Here is a 23,584-nt window from a genome sequence, read left to right on the forward strand (position 1 = left end):
GAACGTCGTTCCCAAAACTTCCATGACGAAACAAGCTCTTGCTATGTAAAATGCTTCGCAGTATTTATTGTTTGCCGTCACAGCCCGTCGTAGAGGCTGGAATCTGAGCTGTATTGTATTTCTACATTTCCTGCTTCATTAACTTCTACTTTTGAACAAAGTAGAAACCAGTTGTTGTGGGCTTTCCGGGCTATGAGGTCGTGGTCTGGTAGATCTTGTTCTTAACGTTTCGCCTGCATCTGTGGCTGGCATCTTCAGAGGTGTATCACAGAGAGAAGTGTGTTACACACTGTGATACGCCTCTGAAGATGCCAGTCACAGATGCAGGCGAAAAGTTAGGAACAAGATCTACCAGACCACGGCCACACAGCCCGGAAAGCCCACAAAAACCAGTTGAGTCTGGCCATGAAAGCCTTTGACAAAGTAGAAACCGACCCTGTATTGTCCCAAATCCACAACGACCCCTTGGATTCCTCCATCTAGTATGTTAGAAGGATGTTTAGCCTGCCCTTTTCAACAAGAGCACATCCCACCATGCAGGGATCCCCAGTAAACATTTTCCATGTCCCAGTATTTGTCTTTAACCACATTACAGTCACTACCCGTTCATACCAAGGCAGCTGTCTTAAGTGGCACTATCCAAACAGCAGCCAAAGTATTTAGGAAAACATGTCATTCAAGAGTAGAGGCATTGAGATAGTGTCAAGCTGGGATCCCCCTTCTCCACTGAACAAATGTTTCTAGGTTGGGACCAGCCGTGGAAGCAACCACCTCCTCCATGGGCCTACATGAGGAACCTGGAGAGATCTTCTTTGATTTCCGCTTCATCCCAAGGGCCGTGGATATTGTTTTTGAAGAGCTGCAGCCTGATGAGGCAATAAGGGCACAGGCATGAAATGGAGACCAGCAGGAGGGCGAAGAGGACCGCGCCAACGCTGGAGATGGTCAGCAGACCCAGCAGAGCAAACGTGGCGAAGAGCAAAGTGAGGACCACATAGCAGTGCGGGGTCTGGGCTTTGAGTTTCTTCTGCAACATGGGCCAGAGGGCAAAGATCTGGATAGCAAAGGTCACCATGACGAAGGCGTGCAGGGACCGGGGCAGCCGGGAGGCCAAACAGACAGAGGCGAAGATGGCCATGTTGAGCGAGAGGGTGCTGGACACAATGGCAGCGTTGGCCCCGTAGTCGAAAAAGATCAGGTGTCCAAGGAGCATGAAGGCAGACATGGCGTAAATGGTGTCGGTGCTGATGGACTCCGTCAAAGTCTTCAACACTGGGGAGAAGCCGTAGGTGAAGGCCACAAAGACGATGGAGCTCTTCAGATCCGCCCATCGAGTCCGCCCGCTCTCGCTCCTCCCTGCTCCCGAGTCGATGGCATCGAAGACGACGTAGCCCACGAGGGAGGAGGCCAGCCCAGCCCCAAATAACCACTGAGGAGCCAGCAGCCCTACATCCATGTACCACCAGATGACGACAAAGACGCAAACGCTGCACAGCTGCTGGATCATCACTCCGGACTCAAACACTACAGCCTTGTACTGGTACTTGCGCGCGTGGATGTTCTTGCGCAGCTTCTCCAGGAAGCTCTGGTCCACGTAGTTATCGGGAAACGACTGCTTCTTGTAGAGCACCTTCTGCCAGTGCTGCCTTGGGTTCCGATCCAGCTGCAGAGAGGGCATGCTTCCAGCCCAGGCAGCTTCTTCAAGGAAGACAAACCAATCTGGCACAAGGTGCCACCGGACTCCTGTCTAATTTTGCCTTCTTTGTAACTGACTCTTGTCTGTGAGGCTGAAACACACACAAAATATACATGGTGGTAAGTGTTTCACACCAGGAGCTTCTGCAGATAGTCACATACGCTTCACTAGGAAAGCCAGTCTCCAGGTAGGGACTGGGAATCCCCCAGAACAGGGGTCTGCAACCTGCGGCTCTCCAGATGTACATGGACTACAATTCCCATCAGCCCCTGCCAGCACGGCCAATTGGCCACAGTGGCAGGGACTGATGGGAATTGTAGTCCATAAACATCTGGAGAGCCGCAGGTTGCAGACTCCTGCCCCAGAATTACAGGCCATCTCCAGACTACAAAGATCAGACCCCCCTGGAGAAAATGGATGCTAAGGAGGAGAAGAGTCGGATTTATATCCCCCCTTTCTCTCCTGTAAAAAACTCAAAGGGGCTTACAAACTCCTTTCCCTTCCCCCCTCACAACAAACACCCTGTGAGATAGGTGTGGCTGAGAGAGCTCCGAAAAGCTGTGACTAGCCCAAGATCACCCAGCTGGCATGTGCTGGAGTACACAGACTAATCTTAGTTCCCCAGATAAGCCTCCACAGCTCAAGTGGCAGAGCAGGGAATCAAACCTGGTTCTCCAGATTAGAGCGCACCTGCTCTTAACCACTATGCCACTGCTGCTCTCTTTGGCATCGTATCCCCCAAAGTCCCTGACCTCCTCAGGCTCCATCCCCAGATTTCCAGGAGAGTCTCAACTTGGATCTGGCAATCTTACCCCCACTGGTGAACAGGGGAACTTGGCAACCCTAACCAGACTTTTGCACATTACTACCATTAAAAAAAACATTTTAAAATGCCACAAGGACCACTCGCAGTATAATGTCAAGAACAAGACCAGACCACGGCCACACAGCCCGGACAACCCACAACCAGCTGAATCCGGTGGTAAACGCCTTCAACAATACATTGGATCTGGTAACCCCCTTACCCCCCCCCCCCCATCTTCTGCCAGTAGCTGGAGGCACCTGGCAACCCTATGTCACCCCAGCCAAAAGAAAAACAAATAACCCCCCCCCCCACACACACACACACAAAGAAGCCAAGGGGCGTTACTGCTCGTGTGAACTATCCCGTTTGCCCACACGCTGCAAAAAGCAATGGGAAAAAGCAAGAATCCGGTGTGTTAGAGGGATGTTTAGCCCGGTCTTTCCCTGAGGAGCTGCAAAATTAAGAGGTTTGGGGTGGGGGCTTCCTTGCATAAGCTTCAAGAGCAGCCCCTGCTGGCAACGCTGCGGCACAGCGCGAGGCCAGACGAACTGCAAAAAACGCCCCGCGCAAGAGCGCCGAAACCCCTTACAGCAGCAGCTTCACCTGTGCGATTTCCACCTTCGGGAAGGCCGCGCGGCCGGCAACCCTCCACCGAACGGGTTGGACAAGCGACGCAGGCCTGCGCCACGCGGGAGCCGGAGGGAGGCCCGTGCTTTCCTGCCGAGCAGCCGCCATCTGCTGGGCGAGGCTGTCCGCGGGAGGCGAAGGCGGGCACAGGCGGAGGAGGCGGAAGAGATTTCCCGGGCAAGCCTCGCCACGCTTCCCTTGAACGAAGAGGGGTTTACTTCCGAGTAGACCCGCTTCAGGGCTCCCGTATGGTTCAGTTTTATTAACGTTGCTAAAGACACGGCGGCAGGTCTAAAGATCACGATCAAATACATCATCTCCCCCCTCCTTTTATTTCTTAGAAATCACTTAAAAGTTCTCTAGAGCACAGGTGTCAAACTCGCGGCCCTTCAGATGTTATGGACTACAGTTCCCATCATGATGCTGGCAGGGGATGATGGGAGCTGTAGTCCACAACATCTGGAGGGGCACGAGTTCGACACCTATGGCAGTGGTGGTGAACCTATGGCACTCCAGATGTTCATGGACTACAATTCCCATCAGCCCCTGCCAGCATGCCCAATTGGCAGGGGCTGATGGGAATTGTAGTCCATGAACATCTGGAGTGCCATAAGTTCGCCACCACTGCTCTAGAGGATTCCTCGCATGAGCTTTTTGGTGGCATTGTGGTTGTTACTGAGGTGTTTTGGGTGTTTTTGGGTGGTGGTCTGTTGGACCAGCGGACACAGCAGGCTTGGCCACCATTTTTCACCCCCCCCCCCCAAAACTGGATCTTGAAGCTCCACAGGGAACGACTTCTGGCGACCCCCAGTGGGGCTTTCCAGGCAAGAGATGCTCAGAGGTGGTCTGCCATTCAGAGGTGGTTTGCCATCGCCTGCCTCTTTGTCAGGCTCCTGGTATCCTTTGGAGGTCTCCCATCCAAATACAAGCCAGGATCGGGGCTGAGGATGTGGCTGGTCCAAGGTCATCCAGCATAGCGCCGGCGGGGATTCGAACCTGGTCAGACACCTCAGCCATTGCACCATTCTGGCTCTCCTTAATGCAATAGGGGTTTTCAAAAAGCTATCTGCATTTGCCTGGAACATAATTTAACACTGATTATATTGCCTTGGATGCAATGGCTCATGCATGGAAGGTGCAGGGAGTGTTCTAGCATTCCTCTCCTTTCCTTCAGCCCCTTCCAATTGCTGGGAAAATCACTCCCTGATCTGTGGCAAAACAGGATAGCGAGTTGGAAGTAGTGAGATGATATCTGTGTGTGTGATAATTGCTTCTCGTTCCTCTATCACAAGCATGGGGGAGAGGGAACAGGCAATTTCATCTGCTTTATTATTTTATACATTTGTTTATTGGGTTTATTAGACTGTTTCTTCCCATTTGCACTTGCACGGAGCTGTTTACATCATTTCCTCCATATAATAAATCAGTTAAAATGTGTAATAAATTGGCTAAAATATCATATAACAACATGCTTCCCTCTTAACTCCAGCTTCTGAACCACCAAAGCCCCATGACCCATGGGCTACAATGGCCAAATTAAAATTTTTTTGTAAACAGACAGTCTAAACAAGAGTTTGATGAGAAACTGAAACTGTGTTTCTTATATGAGGCCAAATCGATTATATAAGAAGAATAATAATAGTAAGAATCTTAATTTATTATTAAGACATCAGTAACTGCTTATTAGATACTTATTCCTGTTTTGGAACTGAAGGTTAGAAGGTAACAAATTTTAAAACTACGTAATGTTCTCTCTGAATGATATTAGTGTTGTAATTCTAAGATCCAATGTGTTAGAGTTAATACATATATAGTTTCTGGGTAACTATTTTTTTCTTTCTGCATTTTCTTTTCTGTTTTTAAATAATATTTGAGAAAATTAATAAAAATATTGGGTTTAAAAAAAAACCAATCTCATGACCCCAACAATGATCTTTCTGGGAGTTGGCAAGGTTTTTCACAAGTAGCAAAAAATATGGGGAACTCTTTGTCATCTCTGGACAGAGCTAAGTTCAGACCATCAAGCCAACTAATTCACTGCAAAGGACTATGATGTCCTGGCAGAATGCACTTCACTGGGCGTCAGACTTGCTCTCCTCCCGATGAACAAAAAGTATTGTGGCACCACAAAAGGAAAGTAGCACGTTTATTGTACTGGAGCTAAATGCTGAATAAATAATGTGCTGAATTAGGGTTTCAGAGAAGCTTGAATTGGATTCGGCGAGGGCTTAAACAAACACACTGTCGTGAATAGCCACTGTGCTTTTGAGGTTTTGCCTACAAAAGTGACATGCCATAATGCTTGAATGTCGTGCCCCTTTAACACCAATGCCCGCAGGGTCTTTTTCCCCCCTCGCTCCGTCTGTACTAAAGCAAGCTTGCATGCAGTGACAGCTGCATGGATTTTTCCCGGATGCCTGCACATACCTACTCCTATTGCCAGGGCTTCCGCCTGCTATCTCCCGATCTCTTGACTCCCTCCTTCCATCAGCAACCCCCAGCTGGGCTGGACTGGCTGTAATCCAAAGAAAAGGGTCTCAGATCCCTTGCTGTTCCAACCGAACCGCTGAAGTAGCAAAGGCTGAAGACTTTTCCTGTTAAAATGTTTCTAGCTTGCTCAGAGGTTCCCAATTAGAATGAGGAGATGCCTTCAGCCAATGTCACCGCTGCCCCTAACACAGTGGTTCTCAACCTTCCTAATGCCGCGTCCCTTTAATACAGTTCCTCGTGTTGTGGTGACCCCCAACCACAACATTATTTGTGTCTCGGTTCCTAAGACCATCGGAAATATGTGTTTTCCGATGGTCTTAGGCGACCCCTGTGAAAGGGTCGTTCGACCCCCCCAAAGGAGTTGAGACCCGCTGCCCTAACAGACCCTTTTTGATTAGTGCCAGGCACAGGAGAAAAGCCTGATAAAAAGAAGGCTCAGAACAGCTGAGCAAACCAAGGACCACTGGGGTGAAAGTGTCTCCGCCCCAGTCCTGGAACCCCAACCAGACCCACATGCTGCTTGTGCTAAGACAGTGGTGGCGAACCTATGGTACGGGTGCCAGAGGTGGCACTCAGAGCCCTCTCTGTGGGCATACGCAAACAGAGTCCCCCCCCCCCCCATCTAGGCTGGCCTGGGCCGCTGGGCTCAATTATTAGCATTAAACCTAAGACCTAGTTTTGGGGAAGCAGTGTAGGTAACCCTGTTAAGCGCTGTTAAATCCCACTGATTTTCATGCGAACTAATGTGTGATCCTTTACCTGGGAGTAAGCTCGGTTGCTGGCAATGGGGCTTGCTTCTGAGTAAATCCTTTTAGGGTCGTGATTCACCCATTGGAAGAGTTGCATGGTTGCTTCAAAGCAAAGCCACCGACTACCACCAAGCTTACTCCCAAGCAACACACGCCTTGGAGCCAACCTAAACTAAAACCTTGGAGCCACCCTAAACTAAAACCTCAGTATCCAGGTTAAACTGGCATGTTGGCACTTTGCGATAAATAAGTGGATTGTGGGTTGCAATTTGGGCACTCGGTCCTGAAAAGGTTCGCCATCACTGTGCTAAGAACTGGCCCTCCGTGGCGTGCGCATCCCCAAAAGAAACCGAACAAGCCTTTTACTGCATTGTCTTCTGCCTTGTAGCCCAGTTTCTGCACGGTGGCAGCTTTGCTATAATTTGCACTGTTGTCTAACATTTGTAATCCTAGCCCTGGTGCCTTGTTTACTGGATGCTCCCTGTTGGAATTTTCTATATGTCGTAGTCTGAGTCTCGGCGAGAAAGACGGGCTGTAAATGAAATACTAAATGCAAGTGAGACACACAGACTGAATCCTGTGCATACTTGAAAGAAGGGAGGACTGATTTCTCAGTCAACCTGCCTGGGATCGGGTACCAGTGACTGCTACCACTTTTGGCCCATATGGCCAATGTAGAAATGGGGCAGGGGGAACTCTCCTATGAGGTTAGAGCAACTCCTGAAGTTCTCAACTTCAATATTAATTACCATATGGGGGTGCACGTCTCATTGTTTTTAACAATCCAGGTTACCAATTACTGGAGCATCAGGGAGAACGGCATTGTTGTTCGCAGTGAACAATGGCCCAGGCGTAGTTCAAAACCTGCCCGGATTACAAAGGCTGCCACATTCCACAAAACACTCTGAATGGCACTGTCTGCACACTGGGGAGAGAATCATTTCTCCCTGGCAACCCAAACCCACTGTTGTTCGACTGTCGTAGGTAGCCACATTAGTAAACAACATAATCAAAAAAACAAATGCCACGCGCACTCCTTTTTAAAATTAAGTCATAACACAATAGGCACGAGAACTCATCAGGCGAATGTTAGGACAAAAGTGGATTGTGGAAAGAGGAAAAAAAGACCTCCCGGGTCGTGATCTTACAGCCCCTTTGTCTGCATCTTGGGTGAACGCTTAGCTAGCTTCAGTGGTGAGGTGCGGCTGCTATCAAGAAGCACTCTGGGAGGAAGGAGCAACACATTGAAGCCATTCAACAAAATATAAAACCAGAATATTATTGCATATCAGCTCTCAGAGTGCTACAGCAAACCCCCAGAGCAGGGGACGTGCTGCTGCCAGGCTGTCTGGTGGATACAGGGTGGCCAGAAGTCTCTGTAGCTATTTCCCCCCTAAATTTTGAGTGAGCCCTGAATATAGAAGCCAGAGGCCTCCAAGAGCAGGGCTAGGCGAAGAAGAAGAAGAAGAAGAAGAAGAAGAAGAAGAAGAAGAAGAAGAAGACGACGACGACGACGACGACGACGACGACGACGGAGGAGGAGGAGGAGGAGGAGTTTGGATTTATACCCCACCTTTCTCTCCTGTAGGAGACTCAAAGGGGCTTACAATCTCCTTTCCCTTCCCTCCCTCCCACAACAAACACCCTGTGAGGTGGGTGGGGCTGAGAGGGCTCCGAAGAACAGTGACTAGTCCAAGGTCACCCAGCTGGCATGTGTTGGAGTGCAATGCACAAGCTAATCTGGCTCCCCAGATAAGCCTCCCCAGCTCAAGTGGCACAGCGGGGAACCAAACCCGGCTCTCCAGACTAGAGTGCACCTGCTGTTAACCACCACACCACGCTGGCTCTCTTTGAGCGTACATGCCAATAGTGGTACGCCATACCAAGTTGCTTGTTACTCGGCACCAGATCTCTGCTCAAGCAACCAAGGCCTTGGCAGCATGGCTGGGGCCAGCAGTGTGGGAGGAGGCTGTAGGCATGGCTTATGGCCATTCTCACCACCTGCACAGCCACCAGCGGAGCCCAAGGTGGAGATGCTGGTGGTGCTCCTTCCCCCGCATTAGCCAGCACATTGCCATCTTCAAAGGCAGACGCTGCATTTTTTCCCCGCTCGGCATTTGGGTCAAAATGCCCCTCTTCCAAAAAGCTGCTCCAGGGACAGTCTTCCTCTCTGGAACCTGAACCCTCGCCTGGGAGATAGCATGGCCTTTCTGTGGAGTCTGCCAGTGGGGTATAGCGGTTAAGAACAGTGGTATTCTAATCTGGAGGTTTGTTTCCCTGCTCCTACACATGAAGCCCACTAGGTGTCTTTGGGCGAGTCTCGCAGAACTCTCAGCTCCACCTACTCCACAAGGTGTCTGTTGTGGGGAGAGGAAGGAGTTTGTAAGCTGCTCTGAGGCTCCTTAAAGGTAGAGGAAAGCAGGTTATAACTCCAAATTCTGCTGCTGCTGCATGGTCAGTAGATGTGACTGGGCAATTTGGTTCAGCTGTCCATGCTGCTTTCTCTGCTTATCAAGCCATCAAAACACATGTTTGCTAAAGACTAGGAACATGGTAGCTACAGGGCATGGCACACTCCTCCGTATAGCGAAAAGTAGCGTACTTCCTTCCTTCTTTCTCGGACAGCTGAACCAAGCTGGAATGGTGTAATGGTTAAGAGCAGTGGACTCTCTTAATCTGGAGGAACCGGGTTTGAGTCCCAAATTCTCAACCTGAACAGAGGATTCTTGGATTTGTTTCCCCACTCCTGCACATGAAGCCTGCCGGGCGACCTTGGGCTAATCACAGTTCATTCAGAACTCTCTCAGCCCCACCTACCTCTCAAGGCGTCTGTTGTGCAGAGAGGCAGAGGAGGAGTTGTAAGCCGCTTTGAGTCTCCTTGCAGGAGAGAAAGGCGGGATATAAATCCAAACTCTTCTTGTTGCTGTTTTTTTGTGAGTGGGTCAGGGTATGGTGACATCATGGAAATGTTCTGACATCATTGCAAGTTGATTGGCTATTTCTATACACAGAAAACAGCATCAGGATCAGTGGATTACCAGGGGGGGCAGAGTGGGCCGACGCCTCAGGCGCCACTTGCGAGGGTCACGTGGAGGGTGCATTGAGCTGCCCCTTCCCCCCAACAGCCTCCACCCACTCCCCACTTGCCCTGCCCGCTCCGCTTGCCTGACCCACAGTTCGCCCAGCCCGCCCTACACTCACCAGGCCTGCCTGTAACCTGGGGGGAGGGTGCAATTTTAGGAACTTGCCCAGGGTGCATTTCCTGATTGCCACTGATCAGAATGTCACTCTGACTGGTATGGGTGATGTCACTATGAACATCAGTTCAAAGACGCTCCCAGCTCCTCTCCTCCACTTAGAAAGGTTATAAGATACTGACTAGCAACATTGGAGCCTCTCCAGTGACAGCACTTAGGACAGCACTGGCCAAATTTTCCAGCACTGACATCGCTCCTGGCTTTCTCTTTAGAATGGAACAGATTTGTTGCTTCTAGCTTTAAAAAACATTAAAGAGAGAAGGGAGGCAACCGGAATACTGAGTCATCCAAAACCAGATTGCCCAGTGGATCTTTTCATGGTCACCAGCGTGACTTTTGCAGATACCATCGCTGTTAAGGCAAATCTATTATGAAGTGTCCCACTGAACTCAGAGGAACCAAATTTGGCCCCTTTCTATGTGCAGGAATTTCCCACATAAACTTCTCTATGTGAGTATGCCGTGGAGCTACTTCGAACACCTTACAAAAAGTTTCTAGTTTTGTGAAAGTTCCACAAGAATATCAGCCTTTCAGTTTCCACAAAACCCTTTTTTTCCAGGTATCTGTATAATATTTCTATCAGGAGGAGGAGGAGGAGAAGAAGAAGAGATGGATTTATACCCCCCTTCTCTTCTGTAAGGAGACTCAAAGGGGCTTACAAACTCCTTTCCCTTCCCCCCTCACAACAAACACCCTGTGAGGTGGGGGGGGGGGGGGCTGAGAGAGCTCTGAAGAACTGTGACTAGCCCAAGGTCACCCAGTAGGAATGTAGGAGTGTGGAAACACATTTGGTTCACCAGATAAGCCTCTGCCACTCAGGTGGAGGAGTAGGGAATCAAACCTGGTTCTCCAGATTAGAGTGCATCTGCTCTTAACCACTACACCACACTGGCTCTCTCTGATGAGAGCACTTCATCAGAATCTGCAATCTAGTGATTTTTATCTTTCGTACCAAATTATTAACCACTTGCTTCCCCCCCCCCACCCCCCCGTGCATTTGAGAAGGCCAGTTCTTCTCACAACCAGGATCATGCCTGTGAAATCTTGAAAGGGAAGGCTGTAATCTCTCAGCACCTTGCTGGATTCCTCGGAGAGGTCCCTTCGGGATGCCCCTTCCCCTCTCGATGGTCAGACATCTCCACTCAACAACACCTGTTTTGTTTAAGGAGCGTGTTGCGTGTGAGCATCAAGTTGTTTTGAATTTATTTAGCTTACAAAATTGGCACCGAGCACACCTGGAAATGTGCGGCAGCTGGAACTGTGTTTCAGTAGTTCATGCAACGCCCTTTCTGAAGAGGGACAACGCGCATACCTAAAAGCTGACCCACTGATCAGCAGCTCACAGGTACGCAGGCTATCTGATGACAAAGATGCCAAAGTCCGTTTGCTTCGGCAGGCAAACTCACTGGGTCAGGTTATCACAACACACTTGGCCTCTGAGATCATGAACATACAGCCTCAGCTTAATCACTGCTTTGTACAAACTTCACAAGACACTGTGCTGCCATGGCAGGACATCTTGCCGGTCTCTGGCGATGATGAAGCTGATTGCTCCCACACTGGTGAAAGGTCTTTTTCTCTAAGTATGCACTAATCAAAGGTATCAACATAGCAAATTATCCTCCCAGTGAATGCCAAGGGGCTAGGCCTATGATGTTTTATTGGCAAACATCAGTTCCACAATGTGAATTCTTGAGTCAATAAAGCCCGTACTGGACAGCCAGTAAAGTGGTGTAGTGGCAGACTCTAATCTGGAGAACCGGGTTTGTTTCCCACTCCTCCACATGAAACCTTGCGCCAGCCACAGTTCTCTCAGAACTCTCTAAGTCTGCACAGATGAAGGCAATGGCAAACCACCTCAGGACATCTCTTGCCTTGTAAACTGATGCTATTAATAGGGTGAGACATCTATAAGAAAGGCAATACAGAAATTTGAAACAAGTATAGAATATCAGACATATTACAGAATGCCAATACGTTGTAGCAAAATGGCATTACATCAGAAGAAAATAAAGCAGAGAAATGGCATTACGTCAGTAGAAAATAATGCAGCGACAACAGGACAATACATACACCAAACCGACAAATACATCCTGTTTTCCTTTTGGTGTGATGACAACCAGCAGCATCCCTATTTTCATTTGTACAGCACAATACTTTTGTCATAGCATCAATTTAATTAAGAACAATTATGAAGAGATCAGAATTCTGTTTTGTGGTGCAGTAATTAGAAATTTTGGTCATTAAAATATGAAACCTGAAGGCTGAAAAAACGAGTCTGGCTCCTAAATGTTTAGGCTGGCCCCTAGAGCCAAAAGCAATCTGTCAAGGCCTGCACTAAAGTGTGGTATAATAAGCAATGCCGTACTAATTCTGCCGTCCTATGCAGAGTAGCTCTGGCTAAACGCAGTGAAATCAGTGATCTTAGACTGAACTGCACTGCGAATTACCTTTTGAGCAAGTGAACCAGTTTCCTAATTCAGAAATCTAGATCAAGGTCTCCAAATTTTTCAGTATGACGGCCACATTGTATATTTTATACAAATATTCACAGGCAAAAAAAAAATGAGTTTTATAAAATAAATGAATGAATAAAATGTAAACGAATGAATAAGTTTTACTTGGATTTTTCTGTAATCAGCCTGATGTGATTCGGAACAAAAGAGAAATGTGACAATTACAAAGAAACGATGCAGTGCTTAAACTGAAAAATGAGTAAAAATGACAAACAGTAGCAAATGCTCTGACAAAATGATTACTTTAAGCGTAGATAAGAAAAACAGGCTGCTAAACAACTCCTGAACTTTATTTCAGGAGAAAAAATTATGTGCACGATACCTGTGTGATAAATGAGAAATGTGTTTTCTACTAGGAATGGGGAGATGAATCATAAGGGAGGATGCTTGTGGCAGGACAAGATAAGACTGTGGGATGACGAGGCTGAAGGGCAAGCTTGTATCAGATTATACATATTGAGCATGCTTAATAGGCTAATGCATATTAACTTCTCTTGCTCTGACAACAAACTGTATTATAATGAACATACAGGAAGAATATGGGAGGGGCCACGTATAAAGGAGTAACATGTAAATAGGCGGACTAGAAAGTTGTGACTCTAAGTACCCTTAACCAATGGGGGAACAGAGAGGGGGTGGCGAATTCGGGAGAAGGGAATAAACATGCTGTGGAAATACTGTTTCGGTGGAGTCTGCCCATGTGATTACAACTCCACTTTCTTTGCAAATAAAGCTACTTAAAACTCTCTTCTGTTGGCTTGATATTTGGTAAATAAATAATGGGCACCACACCTGCAACAGCACAGTGGAAAATAATTTAATTAACAAAAGAAAGTGGTTATGATTTGTACAAAAATGATAGTTACTCACAGAGATGACACAAAAACCTGGGCTGGACGAACCGCTTACATAGGGTGGGTGCGAGCTGTGCACTGCACATGGTCTCTGCCCTGTTTGTTGCAGAAGCCTAGTTTGTTATGATTTGTTTGTGCATGTGTGAAAATGATGTTATTTCCTCCCCACCATGGTTTTATGTCATTGTTAACATTCCAACAAGCAAAAACCTGTTTTATCGGCAATTATTACGAATTATTGAATGATTACGGTTTGAGGGTCTTAACGCATTTGGTCCAGCTGACTGAAAATGAGGGTTTGCCAAGCTGACACCACTCTGGTCATACTGAAAGGAGCATGGTTTACAGAACTGCATGTGTTAATTGTCCAACCACGTGGCTGGGGAAAAATATTTTAAGTAGCTGCAGTCCAGAGAAAATCTTGTAGTGGGCTGTATGTGGCCTGTGGGCCATAGTTTGGAGACCCCTAATCTAGATGTGCAAAAAATTCTGAATGCAGACACCTCAGACTTAGTAGTAAGGATTAATCAAATACTGGTTTCCCCTTCCACCCCCATCACCCAAAGGTTATTTCTGCCAGGAAGAAAAACTCCACAGGGTAAAAATGCAAAGAAAAATGTGACCATCGCTATTCGTTTATTTATTTTATTTATTTATTGGTCCTATAGACCGCCCTCCCTGGATGTTCCCTGGATGTTAAGGAAGTCTTCACCTCTGATTGGTGGGATGGGTTATTTCTGGAATATATGTTTCAGAGCAGCGTTAGATGTGCTCTTACATATGACTGATCTGTAAAATCCATACCATTCTTCTAGTTCTGGTGGGTTTTCCGGGCTGTGCGGTCATGGTCTGGTGGATCTTGTTCCTAAAGTTTCGCCTGCATCTGTGGCTGGCATCTTCAGAGATGTATCATACAGGGAAGTCTGTTACACACTGTAACAGACTTCCCTCTGTGATACACCTCTAAAGATGCCAGCCACAGATGCAGGCAAAACGTTAGGAACAAGATCCACCAGACCACAGCCACACAGCCCGGAAAACCCACCAGAACCAGTTGAATCCGGCCGTGAAAGCCTTCGACAATACATACCATTCTTGTTTTCAGTTCATTTTATTGACCCTGTGCCAGAAGGTTGCTGTCGGAACTGTTTGTGATAAAAGCCGCTTACTTGCCTACAGGCCTTCAGTGGGAGGAAAACATCTCTTGCTGCACTTTTATCATTTTGCAATAAGCAAAGTCGCAAAAAGGAATGGGGAAAGGTTATTTGAAAAATGTATTTATAAATTATTTCCAACGCCTCTCCTCTATTTGTTTATACGGATTAGGTTGCTGTTTCAAGATTGTCATGTCTAATTCAATTTCATTTAATCCCTAGTCAAACTGCAAATATTTGTTTGGGGTGTTACATGTTTATACTTGGAAGATCCATTCTTTCAAACCACAACCTGCACATATTGAAAACAGGATAACATAAAACACCTGTCATTCAAATTTTGAGGAAAAACAGATTTTGTCTATCAACAGGGTGGAGAAGATCTGAACATACAAAACTGACAAAACTGGGCTACAGATATGGACACTTGAGGGGGGGGCGGAGAAATAGGAATGTCGTGGAACTGTAAAAGCGAACATATTTTTATGTAGGAGATGCTCTTGTGGCCTACTTTATCAGATGCACCTAGAGATCAAAGTCCCATCGAACATCACGATTTGCTTCCTAGGAAGCCACGCTGTCAAACCCTATCCGTGGTCATCCTGCAACTTCTTCCACTACCACAGGTGAGTTTCTGCTTTAGAAAACTACATTTCCCAGAATGCCTTGCAACCAAGGAGTTTTTCCCTAGCGCATCTCTGCTCTTTTTATCTCCACTGGGACCTCAAAGGTTGCCCCGAGCGAAGCCTGTTTTGTTACAGAGCGCAACAATTCCCACCTCCACCTTCATTTTTTCCCCCAGTACTTTCCAACGAACCCAAAAACGTTCTCGCTATTACCTTTCTCCTACCTTTTCATGACGTCACCGGAGAGGCGGGCCCAAGACGGCGCGCCCGGTGCCTCACGGGGAAGAAAGGTTTCGCCCAATCAGCAACCGCCTTTGGCGAATCGCCGTTCCTATTGGCTCGGGGGACGCAATGTTGGACCAACAGCCGTTAGGGTCGGTTGGGGAGGGCCGCAGGTAGCGCCCGATGCGCAGGCGCAGTCCTTTTTTTTTTTACGCTTCGCGGGCGGCTGACGCGTCACATTCCTCCACCTCAGCGCGTCGCGACCACAGCTCGGAGCGGCAGCGGTGGTGGTAGTTGAAGTGAGCGGAACGAGGAGGCGAGGGAGGCCGGGAGGAAGGGGCCCGCCGCCCGCCCGCCCGCCTGCGACGACCATCCCCCCCAGCGACCCGAAGGCGGTCCGACTCCGCCCCGCCCCCCTCAGCCTCAACGGCCACAACCGTCGCCGGGAGGATGCGCCGCCGCCCCCTGGCCCGAAGAGGTAGACGGGGGAGACGATGAAGGAGACGCCCCGGCGGCTTCTGTTCTGGGCCTCCTCCTGCTTGCTGCTCGGCTGCCTGCTCGGGTGAGTGGAGGAAGAGGGGTGGGTGGCCGAAGGGGAGGGAAGAGAAGGGGACGTCCCATTCCCAGCGATGGGGTTGTTGTAGCGATTTACTACAACATAAGAAGGAAAGCGACTTGGGCAAAGCTTGTAAACAGTTGCTTTCATATCACTTGGGACCTGATTCTTTACAAGAGATTGAACCTGGGACCTTTTGGGCGCCAAGCAGGAGGTGCCAGGGATTGAACTTGGGTCCTTCTGATCTCCAAGCAGGAGGTGCCAGGGATTGAACTTGGGTCCTTCTGATCTCCAAGCAGGAGGTGCCAGGGATTGGACCTGGGACCTTCTGGGCCCCAAGCAGGAGGTGCCAGGATTTGAACCTGGGACCCTCTGGTTGCCAAGCAGGAGGTGCCAGGGATTGAACCTGGGATCCTCTGGTTGTCAAGCAGGAGGTGCCAGGGATTGAACTTGGGACCCTCTGGTTGCCAGGCAGGAGGCGCCAGGGATTTAACCTGGGACCCTCTGGGTGCCAAGCAGGAGGTGTAGATGCAAAGAATTGAACCTGGGATCTTTTGGACCCCAGGCAAGAGGTGTAAGGGATTGAACCTGGGACCGTCTCGGTGCCAAGTAGGAGGTGCCATTGGTTGAACCTGGGACCTTCTGGGCACCATGCAGATGCTCTGCCACTGAGCTGTGACCGCGCTTCTTTTGCTTTAGCATGTGAAAATATACACATGGCTTAAATAGGGGCACAACTTTTCTTTGGGCTGCCTGCTATCCAGGTTGTGCATGTCAGTTGAAAATGCAGTGTACTCCCTTTTCCTCTGAACCACAGTCATACAGGTAAAGAGGGAGGAATTTCTTTTTCAGCTTATGAAAGATTTCCCTAGTCTTGTTGCTCTTCATGCTCCCTTGTGTTTTCTTACAGTGTTTACATTTTCATATTGTTTCAATTCTGTTCTCACTTCTGTGGGGGGGGAGGGGTTTGGGGAAAAAACTGAGAATAGATTTTCTACATGTCAAATGGATGCTCTGCACTGAGCCATGGTCTCTCTCTGCTTTTGCTTTGACATGTGAAAATCTACACATAATGACTATGTTGTAAATAGGAACATAACTCTCTCTTGTGCCACCTCTGCCTGCTATCCTGATTGTTCTTATGGACATGGAGAGCTTTTCAAAACCCCACTTGCTTAGCCTCTTGAATTCAGTTTGCCGGCCTCCTTCCAAAGATAGGGAGCTCTGGATCTCCGTGGCTGCTCAGGGACTGGTTTTGTCAGTTGCTTTCAGTGGACAGGTGAACCTGAATGTTTTGAAAGGCAGACCTTCCAAAGAGAGAGGGAGAAGAATTTTGGATTTATATCCCACTTTCTCAACAGCAAGGAGCCTCAATGTGGTTCACAATCCCTTTCCCACCTCTCCGCACAACAGAGAAGTCGAGAACTTGGCTAGCCCAAGGTCACCCAGCAGTCTTCATTTATAGGAGCAGGGAAACAAATCCAGTTAACAGATAAAAGTCTGCCATTCTCAGACTCAGTTCTCTGGATTAGAGTCCACCTCTCCTAGCCACTGCACCATGCTGGCTCTCTGGCCACTGTTCCCTGGCAGAAGAAGTCATGCATCTGGCCACCCATGGTGCTTGTGGTGCCCTTTCCAGGCTTACAGCTGTCCAGAGGCCTGCTCAAGCTTGCTTGCAATATGAGAAGTAATACAGTCAATTAGAGTGATGATGAATGCAAGGGATTATCCATCTTCACATAAGCCATGCGATGTATCTGTCATCATGTGGCTTAAAGGCTTTCATTTCAGCCCCAGTGCCCTTTTCAGTGTGCTGTCTGCACCTAGCCAGGGTTAGAAAGGGGAGCTGGTAATACTCTGTGGAATAAGCTTGCCTTCCCTATCAGCAACTTCAGTGCTCTCTAAGTTATGGAAGAAGCACTTCCTGCTATTTGACAAAAGGTACTCTTGGGACAGACTCGAACTCCAAGGGGCTTCTGATTTCAGAACATGAATGGACGTTATAGTTCATCACTACCTTAGATGTGGACTGAAGTATTTTTTTTCTGTGTGTCATGTGCCCTGGTGTAGTTTTAAATACCAACTTATGTATGCACTTTGGTTGGCTATGCAGTACACCCTTCTTTCCTCCCAACAACAGCCGTGCAGGTAAAGAAGGGGAAATTTCCTGTTCAGCCTTCTCAATGTGTGTGAAACATATTCTTGGTCTTGTTACTCTTCATATTTACTTGTTTTTTCTTATAGCATTTACTTGTTTGCACTGTTGTAGTTCTGTTCTACTCCACTCCTTTGTTTTGTTTTTTAAAAAAACAGATTCAAATTAGACAGGAATTAAATTTGCGGGGGGGAGGGGGAGGCAGGGAACAAAGTCCTATTCCTCAGGGATTAGTCCTGTATATGCTTTATAAGAGAGGTGATGACATTCTTAATAGTCTCTTATGGTGATGTAGGGGTTACGGTGAAGTAAAATTCTCACTTTTGATTCCAGGAAGCTTTGGGGGAGGTGTAAATGGTTACATCTTTCTTAAACAATTAATATCTGCTTTGTGGTACAGTGCTTTTTTAAGTCTGGTGTCCTTATGTCTTTATAGATAGAGGAACTGTTTCTGCATAGATGTACACCGTAGAGTTATCTAATATTATTATATTGTACTGAAATTGCTTTTAAATGCACCTCCATTACAGTTAAGAAACAATCCCAGTTAATAAACAGCTTTGGGGAAATGTCTCTGCTAGAACACTTCATATGGTCCATCTGTAGTGAAAAATACATGCTGAAGAACCTTTGTGTGTGCAAGTGATACGTGTCAAAGAGTTTCAAAGCGGCAGAACAAACTGCCAGAAAAGTTTCCTGTGCTCTTCTTGTGAAAGTGATAGCCTGCCCAAAATTTTACACATCTAATTCTGTGTTTTGTATATTTATGCAGATGGGATAGTCTTCCAGATAATTTAAAAACAGTGTTCTTAACGTTTTGCCACTAGCCTACCCACATTTGCTTTTGCGTCTGTCATGTTCTCAGCTTGTGGAAGAGAGGTTGTATTTAGAGAGTAGCTGAGTGCAGACATAGATGCAACCACTGGCGTTTGGCAAGAGAGGATTGCATTGGGGTGTTTCTTCAGTGTTCTTAAGCTATGATCTCTGGCTTCCTTTCCCATTTTCTTATCCCTGCCTCACTCCTTTCCCATGGTCATTCTTTTTCACCCTGTGCATTGCATTTTAAAAGTTTCTTGACTGATCCTTAAGCTTGTTGCCTTAGCCAAAGTGATTTCAGAGCACTATTCTTCTGAAGAGTCCTTTGTGGCTGGCATTTGTTCTGGAGAGCACCTCTACCACATCTTCCCCTGGGTGATACCCTACTTACCAAACATTCAATTGACAAAGAGCAGCAATGTTCTAGAAGGGAACTGCAGACATGATTCTGAGACAGAAGAGAGACCTGTCAAGTGGAAGTTATGATGCCGGAATGATGATGCATCTGAACAGCTCCGGAGGGCCAGTAAACCCAAATCAGCAGCAGACAACAACAGACAGTACTTAACAACAGCTGGGTAAGTCCCTTTGCACCCATAACCTCCCTTCCCTTCTATTCAAGAAAGTGAAGAATCTCTTGTCATTCTTCAAGAGAGTGGGTGCAGTAGTTTGCGCTTGGCAGTTGCATTCCTCCAAAGCAAGGAAGAGGACTAAAGGGCTACAGACTTAAGTTCCTCTCTCCCCCTCATTCCAAGAATTCATCTAAGGGCCACAAAATATTTTTAAGCTCCATTTCCCCTCTAAACCTCAGTAATAATGTTTGAGCCCCTGAATGAATACAAAGGTAGCCGGAATTTAGTCTAGACCAGGGGTCTCCAACCTATGGCCCTCCAGATGTTCAAGGACTATGATTCCCATCAGCCCATCCCAGCATAACCAATTGGCAGAACTGATGGGAATCGTAGTCCATGAATATCTGGAGGGTCGTAGGTTGGAGACTCCTGTTCTAGATGGTCTGTTCCACTAAAGTAACCAGAGAGTCATCTGTCTAGGTCTAGGACTACCTCTGGTTGAGGATCATACCCCTGGATGAAGACCTGGTTGTCAAATCAAAAGGCTTAATCTATAAAGATAGGGGAGGACTGTCTGGTGATGACATTCTGACCTAGATGTGCTTTCCTTCAAAAAGATCTACTTTTGAATCTTCTGAAATTCTTAGACGAAGGTTCCTGAGTAGGAGCACTGTGACCACAAGAGCCTTTTCTCAAGTGGGAATTAATCCTTCCCAGAACTTTTTTTTGAGGTGGAAGAATTTAGAGGTGAAGCTGCCTGCTAACTCACAAATTAAACACTTCCTACAGTAGAAAAGATTCCTCTCTCTTGTGACCTCATCCAGTTGTTGCAGCAGTGATCTGATTCAGTTGTTGTAGCAGTTGCCAATCTAATGTCCAGGCCAGCGGTTCTGGAGGATGGGGAAGGTTAGCTGTGAGGCTTGCAGTTCAAAAGTTTGAATTTCACTGGAGACTGAAAGTCTGGCTGCATCCCTCTTTCTGGAGGAAAACTGTTCTGTAGATGTCTTAGGTGACATAGAAACTAAAACCAAAAAGAGGCCCATTTTTTTATTTGAGAAAATGAGGTCTGCCTGTTAAGACCCCAAGAGTAAATTGGTCTTTTAACATTATAATAGAGACATGGCATGACCCAGACCTAAACCTGCTTTGAAATGAGTATCCAGTCCCAGATCCAGTGATAATTTTCTGGTAGGAGCCCTGTGGGCGGTGTTTGTATAAAATTAATGTAATTCTGTCACCAGGGTTCTATGGGGGCAAGTTGGAAAGGTTTTACCAAAACTGTCTTACCCACATGCTCAGACTGTTGAGCATGCAAAGTGGTGACCAGAAATTACTCATTACATTTTTTTTCCCTTTCAACAGATTTTTCACAGCTCTTCCAGATGAAAGATTATACATAGCAGAGGCCATTCATCGTCTTCTCCCATCAAATAAACCCATTGCAGGAAAGGATCTCTGATGAGGGTTTTTTTATTTACAGTCTCACAAAACATGTGATAGGAAACAATATTAAACCTCAGATCTATCAACATGTACGAGATACCGGAAAGCAAGGGTAGAAGTCTTCAGAGCTGTGGTGGATGCCCTGCATTCCAGAGACTTCTTGTTGTTGGAAGATTTGATGCCTGCCTGCATGTTCTGATTGTCCCACTGCAACAGATTTCTCATTTTCGTACAACCACCACCACTTTTATTAGGCATATAAAATAGGCTCTAGAGCATTACCAGACGTTTGTGCAGATTTTCGTACCAGGGAATGTCATTTCCTGTTTATGGTTGTATCATTTGCCCTGGCTTCTGTGCAAGGATAAGAGGATTCAAGGCATGCATTTGTACTCTCATTACGCTAATTTTGCCTGTGGTCATCATCCAGAGATTAGGCAATCAAGACCAACAACAGTGTGACACTTGGTAGCTACGATCCCTGTTCTGGACGAGGGTCTGCTGATTCCAACCTGATGCATTCATCACCTTGGAGTTACAACCTGTCTGATCTGTGCAAATTTTTCCCCCTACTGTGGAATTAGAAGGAGAGCAACAACAAAATGAGTGGTAAAATAGACCTGATGATTCTACGTTAGCTGATGTGAACACCAATCCCTTGCTTAGACTGGGCCTATTAGCCAAGAGAAACAAGACTTCTAAACACAATCTTGGGCTATCCTACATCTGTGGATAACTATCTCAGCTGTTTTGTGCCAAAGCATGGATCTTGAATAGCCTTCTGTCCAAAGAGAAATCACTGCAAATCATGACAAAAGCCAGTCTCTGGAGCTTGGGTGCTTATGGCCAGGATTTCCAAATCCAGCGTATCTATAGCTAGGAGAACAAACACTGTATAAGTCGGCTGGAGTTAATGGCAAAGTTAAGATCGAAAGAGGTTGATTGAAAGTGTGAGACAACTCACATGGCTAAAGAGATCCACTAATTCTCTAAACCAATGGAATTCTTCCTGCAGGATTTATTTATGTGACTTTAGGTTTGCTGAAGAAGGGTTTCTTTTACCATTCATACCTAAGATGGCTCAGTTTAAACAAATGGCAATTGAGAGATCATCCCTCCTAACAGAAGGTGATTCAGTTAGTGAAATCCATAATTTGACACCATGTGACAAACATTGAGAGATGTTGCATGGTCACCACAGGGACTTGCAGCAGAATGCAAGCTGCCAGTTCTTCATAGGAATACTATTTATACCCTTTTCAACAAAAAGAGCTAAGCAGAACTGTAACTTCATCCACAACATGCTGGACTGTTTTAGAATGCTCTGCTTGGGTCCTAGTACCTACCTAACAGACCTAGGTAGGCACTAGGACCAAAGCAAAGTGTTCTGAAACAAAACGGTCCCGCACGTGGCAGATGAAATTACAATTCTACTTGGCTTTCTGTTGAAAAGGGTATAGAATTGTTGCAGGAGCCTGATTATGTTTAGAGGAGGAGGGAATCTGTCTTCCCCATACTGTTTTCCTGACCCAGAACAGAATCCTTTTGAGAGGGGGTGGGACAACATGGGGGGATAGGAGCCCCTTCCTCCTTCTGCGTGGCAGTCCCAGCTAGAATCAGTTCCCTGCGGCACTTCTGAATAGTTCCTGTGGGGCTGTTGCAGCCATGCAGCCAGTGTACTGTGTTTGGTCCGGAGTGTGTGTTACTCGATATTCAGTATCTACATGAAACATCCGACTCTATCCTCTTCTTAGTTTTCACTCAAGTAGTGGCGGTCCTGATGTTGACTTGGTGAAACAATTGACTGGGCTGGGATTGCATTCACCCTGTTCAGGTTCATCATTGGGTGTGCCTGGATTTGTCAATCCGTCTGGAATCTCTGATTGCTTTTCTGACCTGAGGAGCCTTTTATTAGCTGTGTTGATTTACTAATTCTGTTTGGTTCAGGAACAGACTGCTGGAATTTACTTGTTGATTTCCAGATGTTGATTTCCAGAATTTACTTGTTGATTTTCCAGATTAACAAACTTGTTCATTTCAGTGTGCTGTACATCAGAGTATCTTTGATGGGGGTCCAAAAAGTCAGTTGTTTCAAAAGTCCTCTACCCTGTTTTTGTTACACAGAAGAAAACACATAGCACCTACACTCCCATAACTTAAGTGCTTACTAGTATATTTCTCGTATAAATTCATGTCACCAGTTTTATTTAACAATTTTGATGGTGCGGGCATTGACTAACTTATAAAATGTAATGTCTCACAATTTGCCAGCGAGGCTCTCCTCAAAATACTGTGATAGGTTCTTGTAAGATTGGTGTCCAGCAGGGTCGGTATTTTCTGTATTACCGCTGTGTTGCTGTGAAATTGCCTCCCTAGAGGTCTGTTGAATTCATTTGCGTCATTTAGGTGGCAGTTGAAAACTGTTTTTTATTCTTTCAAGTTCTTGAAGGTAAAATCTTAAGATGCTTAGAGACCTCGACTATGGTGCTACTTCGGAGTTTGGTTCATTATTTCAGTGTCTTCTCAAAGGGTTTTGAGTACTTTCTGTACTGCAGTAAATTGTCCAAGTGGGTGTGCTGACCTTTTGGGTCACTTTGATCTGTTGATTGATATAAAAATCTAGTACAGTTCTTTTCAAGTGGAACTTCACATTCTTTAAACAGAAGTTGAATTAATCTTTGCTTTCTTCGTGTATTAATGCTTTAAGATATGTGTATAGCAGATAAAATCAGAAGGAGAAACATTATACTCTAACAAATGATAGAACACTTGGTCCTGAAACTCATTAAGATGAATAGTATACATACTAACTAGGGGATACAAAAGGCAAGATGTAAGTACATTTCTACCCCCTTTACTCTCCTGTGTTTAGGGTCCCTTATCATCTATGGGACCCATCTTTCTTTCTCCCCTCTTGGGAGGGTTTAATGAGGATTACCGTATATACCGGCGTATAAGACGACTGGGCATATAAGACGACCCCCCCCACTTTTCCAGTTAAAATATAGAGTTTGGGATATATTCGCCATATAAGAGTACCCGGCGT

At 46.5% G+C, this 23,584-nt stretch overlaps 2 protein-coding genes across 6 annotated transcripts in view; one reads left to right on the forward strand and one right to left on the reverse strand.

Moving 5' to 3' along the window:
- Positions 1-329: 329 nt before the first annotated feature.
- PIGC (phosphatidylinositol glycan anchor biosynthesis class C) lies at positions 330-15,243 on the reverse strand. 3 transcript variants are annotated; one of them, XM_048496805.1, is made up of 2 exons: positions 14,999-15,243; positions 330-1,787 (listed from the first exon to the last, which is right to left on the reverse strand). In XM_048496805.1, the coding sequence occupies exon 2, from the start codon at positions 1,676-1,678 to the stop codon at positions 785-787; it is 894 nt and encodes a 297-aa protein (XP_048352762.1). In that variant the 5' UTR covers positions 1,679-1,787; positions 14,999-15,243; the 3' UTR covers positions 330-784. The 3 variants fall into 3 exon arrangements, with proteins under 3 accessions (XP_048352762.1, XP_048352763.1, XP_048352761.1); XM_048496806.1 differs by lacking the exon at positions 14,999-15,243 and adding an exon at positions 3,091-3,382; XM_048496804.1 differs by lacking the exon at positions 14,999-15,243 and adding an exon at positions 3,105-3,381.
- SUCO (SUN domain containing ossification factor) overlaps positions 15,174-23,584 on the forward strand; it is a 46,384-nt gene continuing 37,973 nt past the window's right edge. For all 3 annotated transcript variants that reach the window (XM_048496800.1, XM_048496802.1, XM_048496801.1), the window contains exon 1: positions 15,174-15,558. In XM_048496800.1, the coding sequence (XP_048352757.1) occupies positions 15,491-15,558 (68 nt within the window). In that variant the 5' untranslated portion in view covers positions 15,174-15,490. The remainder of the gene's footprint in view (positions 15,559-23,584) is intronic.

Source organism: Sphaerodactylus townsendi, linkage group LG05 (assembly GCF_021028975.2).
Source record: "Sphaerodactylus townsendi isolate TG3544 linkage group LG05, MPM_Stown_v2.3, whole genome shotgun sequence".
NCBI lineage: Eukaryota > Metazoa > Chordata > Lepidosauria > Squamata > Sphaerodactylidae > Sphaerodactylus > Sphaerodactylus townsendi.